The sequence below is a fragment of the Lotus japonicus genome, chromosome 3 (assembly GCF_012489685.1).
Source record: "Lotus japonicus ecotype B-129 chromosome 3, LjGifu_v1.2".
Classification (NCBI taxonomy): domain Eukaryota; kingdom Viridiplantae; phylum Streptophyta; class Magnoliopsida; order Fabales; family Fabaceae; genus Lotus; species Lotus japonicus.
In genome coordinates this window covers 87,212,363-87,221,337 of record NC_080043.1, presented here as the reverse complement: position 1 = coordinate 87,221,337, position 8,975 = coordinate 87,212,363, and the positions used below count along the sequence as shown (strand labels likewise).

Sequence of the window (8,975 nt, the reverse complement as noted above, 5' to 3'; positions counted from 1 at the left end):
CTCATCATCTAATCACATTGGAGATAAGTTTTCCAACTCACTTATCTCCAATGTAATTGGATGATGGATTATTTAACCCAAACTTTATCATGAGTCATTTAGACAACCCCAATGATCCTCAATTATAATTAATAGTTGACTAGATGATATCCAATATTTTCTTAATTATCCAATTAAAATGATACTCAATTCAAAATTTAAATATTCTCATTATTTTCTTCATGAAAATATTCTCTTCATAAGTCAAATCGTGAAATACATTTCTAAATTGAAAATCAAGTTGCATATTAACATTTTTTAATTAAAAATTATTTGAATTATTTTCTTTATAAAAATATTCTGATCATAAGTCAAATCGTTAAATACATTTCTAAATTGAAAATCAAGTTGCATATTAACATCTTTTTAATTAAAAATTATTTGAATATATATAGAAAAATATTATTCATGGTCGTTGAATTCGGAGATTTTTAGATAAGCACGTTTGAATCGAAATGATAAAAATGGTAAAATATATTTTCAAATAGTAAATAAGAATAAAAAATAATATCAGTAAATTTGAAATTTAATGTTGGCGGTAAATTTGAAACCTAATTAGGGTTTTCCTATTTCTTTTCCCCAAAACTTGATCATAAGTTCATAACCCAAATTTTTAACCTTTTACTCAGATTCTGGTTTCAATCTCTTTGTTTTCTGCTAACTTGTTCAGGAAGCTACAAAAAGTTCCTTCCTTTCTACATGGCGCGTGGAAGGAAGAAGGGGCAAGAAACACCACAAGTTCTGGGTGATGATCAGAATGGTGGTGGGAGGGTAACGGAGCAGCAGAGACGCTCAGGCAGACCAAAGAGTAAGATAATTGAGATGGATGATAGCGATAGCGGCAGTGGCGGGGATCAAAAATTGAATAAGCGAGGTCCTAAGAGAAGAAGAAAGGTCATTAAAGAAGATGGTTCTAGTTCTAAGGCAAAGGTTGAAGAAACTGATGATCAGAACCCTATAAGTCCTGAAGGAATCAGCATTCCAGGGGGTTCCTATCAGTTTCGGAAGCGTCGTATAGTCAACAAACCAGAAGTGCACAAAATCAACAAGAGAGATTCTAAGGTGACACCATCTATCTGATCATTTATTGTATTGTATTGTATATGGATCAGTGTTGTTAATGGCGGATAGCGTAGCGTAGTGGCAAGCCCAAAAAAGGTTATTTCGAGCGCAATTGCGACAAATAGCGAATAATAACCGCAATAGCAGTGAATAGTGGACTAGCGGTGAACTCCCAAGGCGCTATTGCGGAAGCTATTAACAAGCCTGATATGGATATGGATGTGAATATGATGAGGCCATTTGGAAATGGGCTTATTAGAGCTTATTAGAGCTTATTGGAGCTTATCTACTAGAAAATGTGGTAAATAAGCTCCAATGAGTGCTCTTTGATTTTGCATTGAAACAGGTAAATAGCTTCTAATTTCTTTAATGTTACTGTTTGGCAACAGGAGTCCTTAATGTGCCATCAATGTCAGAGAAATGATAAGGGCCCGGTTGTGAGGTGCACGAAATGTAACCGGAAAAGATTTTGCTACCCCTGCTTGGAACATTGGTATAACTTAATATGCCTGATCTCTTTTACTTTATTTTTCTTCATTGGATGATCTAGATTAATGTTGTCTGTTTTTAATAATTTTTGTTAGGTATCCTCACTTGAAAGAGGAGGATGTTGCTGAGAAATGTCCTGTATGCCGTGGTAATTGCAATTGCAAAACATGCATGCGGTCCGATGAACTTCTTCAAGTCAGTTTCTCCCTCCCTTTTATATATATGATGATTTTATATATGTATTGTAAATATTGTAAATTTGAATGAGATAATTTGGTTTGTGTAGAAACTGAAGAGTAAAGAAAATACCAACGAAGAAGAAGGTGACAAGGTTGAGCTCAGTAAGTATATGCTGAAATGTCTTCTGCCGTATTTAAAACAGCTGGATGAAGAACAAATTATAGAGAAGAAGATAGAAGCTAAGAGACAAGGTATTTTTTCCTTAATAAGTTTCAGCAGAGTTATTCACGGATCGATCCATGTTGTTTGTAGATTAGTCATGAAAATGATACTGATGCACAAGTTTAAGATTAGTGGATTTGTATTCCAGTACTTCTCAATCATGCTACAAATAAGAAAAAGAGTTGTTTGTTTATTATAAGTGATTCCATGAATCCCTTTGCATCATCCTGAATGAAGACTGCAACAGGGAAACAATTGACTGTCTTATAAGTTTTGATAAACTATTGGCTTTTTCACAGCATGACTGTTGCAACCCATTTCTTATAGTTTTTTGTTCTCTTATTAATGTGGTTTTGTTTTGCAATTAATTGGTGGGTTTTGATTCTTTATTTCAGACATTAGTGCTCTATTTCTCTTCTTGGGTTTTGGATTACTTACCTACTTGCTATCCTGCTTTATACTACTATTATTGCATGCGCTGTTGCAGTATATAGTTGAGTTTGTATCTCATTTACTACAGGGCTCTCAAGCTCAGAGCTAAAAGTAAAAGAGGCAGAATACTCTAAAAAAGAGCGCATTTTCTGGTTGGGATTCGTCTGTTTTCTTTTTGTTTTTTCAGTATCCTTATATTATTTAGTTGTTGACTCAACATTCTTTTGTAGTGATAACTGCAAGACGTCAATATTTGATTACCACAGAAGCTGTACGAAATGCTCGTTTGATCTTTGTCTTATTTGCTGCCGTGAGCTTCGTAATGGGCAGCTTCTTGGTGGTGCAGATCCGGTTGAGTTGGAGTTTGTCCTCCGAGGTCAAGGTTATTTGCATGGTATAAAAGAAAATAAAGAGGTAATAGAAAATATATCAGTTGCGGATGCCAACACAAAAATTCGTCAATGGTCAAGATCTGGTTGGCATGCTCACAAGGATGGTAGCATTCCCTGTCCACAATCCAATCATGAGAGTAACCATGGTTTTCTTGAACTGAGAAGCATACGTTTTCTGTGTTCCATCTCTGAACTAGTATGTAAAGCTGAAGAACTAGCGGAAGCATATAAGGTTGCTGGAGAGACTTTTGATAACTGCTGTTCTTGCTTGAAACTTGATAGAAACACAGATGATGAATATACTTATATGAGGAAGGCAGCTTCTCGTGAAGATTCCATTGACAACTTTTTATACACTCCTAGGGCTGTAGATCTACAGAAGGAGGATTTAAGACATTTTCAATCTCATTGGAGCAAAGGGGAGCCTGTAATTGTCAGCAATGTGCTAGAACGTTCATCTGGTTTAAGCTGGGAACCATTTGTCATGTGGCGTGCATTTCGTCAGAAAACTAATACTAAGCTCAGTCAACAACATTTGGATGTGGTTGCAATTGATTGCTTAGATTTGTGTCAGGTTTGTTCAATTTCTAAATCTTGATCTTGGAGGGATTTTTCCAGAAATTCTATTGTTTACCTTCATTCTCATGAAGCTCGTTTCTAACAGGACAAATCCTATTGTGAGAAGTGAAAAAATTTATTGTTTTACATCCAAGTAATTTTGTTCATTGTTAGGAACAGGACAAATTCCAGAAATTCTATTTGTTCAATAGCTTAACAACATGAATGTTAGGATCCAATTATTACATATAATAATTAGATCCTAACAATGAACAAATTACTTGGATGTAAAACAACTAGAAAGTGATGCAGCTGTACAAAATCAAAGATTCCAAATAAACCTAAAATATTTCCTAATCAAGATTCAGGTCATGCACATTAACCCAGTAGAGTTCCATTGACAATAGTCACACTAATTCTCAGCTGAGATCAAGGAAAATGGGCACCCAGACTTTTACTTGATATGTGAATTTTTTTAACGGTATTTCTGCATTTTATTGAGTTGTTGAATAATTGCAGGTAGAGATTAATATCCACCAATTCTTTACTGGGTATAAAGACGGTCGTGAAGATTGGCTTGATTGGCCTCAAATATTGAAATTAAAAGATTGGCCTCCTAGTAACTTATTTGAGGAGCGTTTACCCCGCCATTGTGCTGAATTTATATCTTCTTTGCCATTTAAAGAATATGCAGATCCTTACATAGGTGCTCTTAACCTGGCTGTGAAGTTGCCCCAGGATTTTATAAAGCCTGACATGGGACCTAAAACATATATTGCGTATGGATTTGCTCAGGAGCTTGGGCGTGGTGATTCCGTGACTAAGCTTCATTGCGATATGTCTGATGCTGTATGTTTCCATTTCTTATTTGATTTTTGTTATTTTTTAAGAGAGTATCATAAAATGCATATTGCATAGTTTGGTAGGATGTATAATTTGTAGTCTGTGCTAGCTATGGCAGTTATCTATTCTGTTTATTGCTTTGTGTGGGTCTAAGTGTGTACTCTTGAATGAGAAAAATACATTATCTTTTTCTTTGATCTTCCTTTTCTAGGTAAATGTGTTGACTCATATTACTGAAGTCAAATTGAAACCTAAGTGCACTAGTGCTATTGAAAATCTGATGCGAAGCCACCTTGAGCAAGACAAAAAGGAGCTACTTGGAGATGTTGAGGACGGAGAAACTAATGTTGACATGCCTGATAATACATCTTCTATCATAAATGCTTTAGACAAGGGAAATACAAGTGAACTAGGTGATGGGAAAGTGACAATGAAAGATGAATGTGGTATATTGGTTCAGGGGGATGCTTCAGAAGGTGCACTTTGGGACATTTTTAGGAGACAAGATGTACCTAAGTTGCAGGAGTATTTAAAAAAGCATTTCAGAGAGTTCAGGCATGTCCATTGCAGTCCTGTAAACAAGGTAAAATTAGTAAGATGATTTTCCTTTATATATCTAGATGCTCCTTGTTAACTTGAGTCATTAATAAAGCTTGGTTCCTATTTAGTGGTTTTACTTGTGGGAGCATACTGTTGTGTTCTATAGTCACTCACACATTATGCATGTATGATTTTACCTGAATGACATATTGTATGTATGGTAATGTAGGTTATTCATCCCATCCATGATCAGACCTTTTATCTCACTGTGGAGCACAAGAAGAAGCTTAAGGAAGAGTATGGTTAGTAACTTAGTATTATTTTTTTGAAATTTCTACTTTGTTTGGGAGAGGTGTCGTTTGATACATTGACCTGTACCTTTGTATGATATCTTGTAGGAATTGAGCCCTGGACTTTTGTCCAGAAGCTAGGAGATGCTGTTTTTATTCCAGCTGGTTGTCCTCACCAAGTCAGAAATCTAAAGGTATTTACATTGTGAATTTATTTCATCTTTGATGTTTAAGTGTTTGCCAAGTAAGTGCGAGAGTACGTTGTCTACTATTATTGTATTGATTCTGACATACTATGATAGTATTGTGTCGTATCCCAATATCTTAAATTCAGCAGCACCCATTGAATCATCTTGTGCTCATTATTATTTTCTAACATGTGGACTAACTCCAAAGAAGGGGTCGGTGTCAGCTTCAAATTATATGTAGAGGATCAAGACCTTTGTCTTGTTTGGAGATCCTGTGGCATAAGATGTACTGTGTATTTAAGTCCTCACTTAATCACCCACCTTAAGTTTTAGGGAGGAATATTAGAATATGTACTTGAGTTTATGTAATTGTACTGTGTATTTAATTGTAGTGAATGCACTAGTGATTGTTTGAATTGTGCAAATGAGTGTTTGAGCTGTGTGCAGCTCATACAGTGTGTGTAAACATATTTGTCGTCTATGGAAATCAGTGTAATAGATTAACGTAGCTGATTATGCTACTCCGCAGAATGTAGGTCTGGTAACTCTTAAGGTAGTTAGAGCTTAGCAGTCTATTAGGCCCTGCGCTGTGATTTGATACAAAAATGAAATTGTCTCTTTTTCTACTACAATCAGACTGAATTTTCTCACTTTCCTTGGCGTTGCTTTTATTTCAAGTAAGGATTGAAATGTTCTCCATGTAAGTGTCAATGATATGAATCTTCCTTTTGTAGTCATGCATCAAGGTAGCACTTGATTTTGTTTCTCCTGAAAATCTGGGGGAGTGCTTCCGTTTGACAGAAGAGTTTCGCACACTTCCGATAAATCACAGGTCGACCGAGGATAAATTGGAGGTATGGCAGATTGCTTTATTGTTCTGTGAAATAGCATCTTCTGTCCTGATGACTGTTTTGTGCTACTTGTTATTAGATTTGAATTATAAATCGATAGCTTTCCTAGGATTTGAACTAGACCTACTAAAAGAATATAGGTTTTTGAGGCTTTCAATGAGAGTAATTGTTCCCAATCAGTATTAAACTGTTGAGTTGAACCTGTCTAACCATCTAGACCAAGGTGATTGATAGATATATGAATTGAACTAGGTGAGCAATTGAGGTGCAGAAGATGAAAGCAATTATGGTTGCTTTGGAAGGGAATACTCTATAACTAGGGATATGTTTAAGGAAGCAATTGTAGAAAGGTTTGGACCTACTTCTATTCACTATTCTTTTTCAGCTTTATTTAAGTTGAAACAAAATCAATTTGGTGGTGGAGTATGTGGAAGAATTTGAAAAACATGCTGCTTCAATCAAAGGGTTGGATGAAGCGTATTTAATGGATATTTTTCTAAATGGATTGAAGGAGGGTATAGAAGCTAAATTAAGGTTGTTTAAGCCTCTTATTGGCAATGACGAAGCAGTCCCAGTTAATTGAAGAAAAAAATCACTATTTGCGAGGAAAAATATTGTTCGACCCATGTTTGTGAGAATAAGCAATACCAAGTTATATTATTTGGTGAAGAGATGCAAGTGGAGAACTTAGCAGAAAAGGAGATATGAGGTAATGAAGATGAGGTTATGGAGGCTCAATTGTAAAGTATAGTAGGTTTGACTACTAGAAGATCTTTTATGGCTTGGGGCACAATCAATGATGAAAGGTGGTGGTTTTGCTGGATTGTGGAACACCTCACAACCTTATTTCATTGGATTTGGTGCAACAATTGCAATTACTTACATCCATAACATCTTACTTTGTAGAAGTTGGAGATGGGCATAAAATTAAGTGCCAAGGTGTATGCAGTGGTGTTATTGGTTCAAGGACTGAAAATTGAGTAGGATTTTTTCTTGTTTGGTTTGGGTGGGAGCTGATTTGGTTCTAGGGCTGGAACGTTGGCTTCTCTTAGTGAAGTTAGTGCAAACTTTTGTGATCTTATCATATGAAGATGGAAGTGGTAGGACAGAAAAGGTGGTTGAAAGGTGAAGCTAAGTTAACTAAACCTTCTGCTTATTTGAAGTCTATGAGTAAGTTCTTGGGTGAGGGTATGTAATTTGTCACTCTTTCTGCTGCTGATCACTAAAAGCTCTAATTGGGACATGAATTTTTAGTATTTTGAAGCTTTGATTGTGAGCCTTTAACAATTGTGTTGTGTACTTGTGTTGTCATGTCAATAGTCTCTTATTGGGAATTTATGTAAAATTAGTTTTGCCTGATTGTTGCTGCTTCTGAAACAGGTGAAGAAAATGACTGTGCATGCTATGATTGATGTGGTCGAAAAGTTGAAGAATGCAAGGTTAGTGACTGCAAACTTCAGGTTCTTGGAGTATGAACATTGATAATATCATTAGGTAGTAGTAGCATGCTTGTTTCTGAATAAACGTGAAAATTGTGAAACCAAAACATTATAAATACATTATACCTTGGCTACAATAGCACTGTTGAATTATGCTTATACACAAACATTTTATTATGTTCTTTGGGCTGCTGATTTAAGATTTGTCTTGATTTTATGTTTATTTTACAGATCGTGTCTTGGGATCAAAGAGACGCCTGCTTTGAAGGTTTATTCTCGGAGGACGAGGCCCTTGGGGCATGAAGATGAAGAGAAGCCTGCTTTGAAGGTTTATTCTCGGAGGATGAGGCCCTTGGGTCATGGAGATGAAGAGAATGCAACATAGGTTAATTTAAGTTTAATGTTAGATGACGTTACTAACATTGTACATTTTGTAACTTCTGAATGTATAAACGATGAAATTCTATGCATTGCTTATTTGATGTCATGATTTTTGTTGACATTTTCTGCCTAGTTATGTTGAGTCTTGAGTGAAGAAAAACCATATTCAAGGAAACTTCATACTGTGCCACGTCCAGAACATGATAATTCAATTAGAAACTTGAATCCTGTTAGTTTATTGTTTTTATAAACTGTATTTTAAGTCGAAAATTGATTCTTCATTGTTGGTCAAGGTTTTATTTGCCAAATATTAGGCCAACTCTTCCCTATCAGTATTCACAACCATTGCACCTCATGCCCTCCCTCATGGAGCTTTCTATGTTTTGCGTGGACTAGTATTCACAAAGATTGTCTTCATGCTTTTTTGGATTCAGAAAACTGGTATGACTGTGATAAGAAAATGACCAGGGACAAATGCCTAAAGATAGGGGAAACTTCTTTGTGCAGGAAAGTCTATCAGTCATGATTCTAAATGGCTTTTCTCCGCTCTCATATGTGACACTCAGCTATGGGAACAGTATATTTGATAAGCACAGAGTCTCAAATCATATGACTGAACATTATGATAAGGATGAATAAAATATCAGTTTCAGATGGGGAACTATAGAGCACAAAATCACTGGCACAAGAACATTCTTAGCCACAAACTCATAATAGTCTCTTTGTTCCTTTGCCTCTCTGTTTTCTCTAAGTTTTTTTTATTGTAGATCTTTTTGGGAATTATCTCAGTTTTTAATAGAGAAGGGACAAAATTTGATTTGTCTGCAATAGATGTTTCCAGCCTTGGTGAGATTTTTATCAAAATCCAGAACTTAATTGTCTCATATTTGTTGATTTGATCTCACGTTTATGATTCACAAATGGGTTTTGTAAAAAAAAAATCTCTATAAATCAAGTTGTTAGAATGTATCATGCTTTATTCCTCGAAAAAATAATGTGTAATTGGGGCTAATTACGTGAACCTACCTCCTACTCTATATATGGTCTAAAACTTGTCTAGTTGTCTTAG

At 35.5% G+C, this 8,975-nt stretch overlaps 1 protein-coding gene across 1 annotated transcript; it reads left to right on the top strand.

Annotated features, from left to right (window-relative positions):
* The first annotated feature begins 643 nt into the window (after positions 1-643).
* Positions 644-8,139, top strand: LOC130746936 (lysine-specific demethylase JMJ26-like). Its single transcript, XM_057599728.1, has 13 exons — positions 644-1,101; positions 1,491-1,594; positions 1,686-1,785; positions 1,877-2,021; positions 2,513-2,576; positions 2,655-3,390; positions 3,894-4,223; positions 4,429-4,800; positions 4,987-5,059; positions 5,156-5,241; positions 5,970-6,089; positions 7,467-7,525; positions 7,757-8,139. Exons 1-13 carry the CDS (start codon positions 739-741, stop codon positions 7,908-7,910), a joined length of 2,706 nt encoding a protein of 901 aa, XP_057455711.1. The 5' UTR covers positions 644-738; the 3' UTR covers positions 7,911-8,139.
* Positions 8,140-8,975: the final 836 nt, after the last annotated feature.

Bases quoted from the DNA above. Each gene is read 5' to 3' on its own strand.
- LOC130746936 (XM_057599728.1), top strand. From the start codon at position 739: ATGGCGCGTGGAAGGAAGAAGGGGCAAGAAACACCACAAGTTCTGGGT. The intron at 1,595-1,685 runs GTATAACTTAAT...AATTTTTGTTAG, and splicing joins TACCCCTGCTTGGAACATTG to GTATCCTCACTTGAAAGAGG. The intron at 2,577-2,654 runs GTTGGGATTCGT...ATTCTTTTGTAG, and splicing joins AAAAAAGAGCGCATTTTCTG to TGATAACTGCAAGACGTCAA.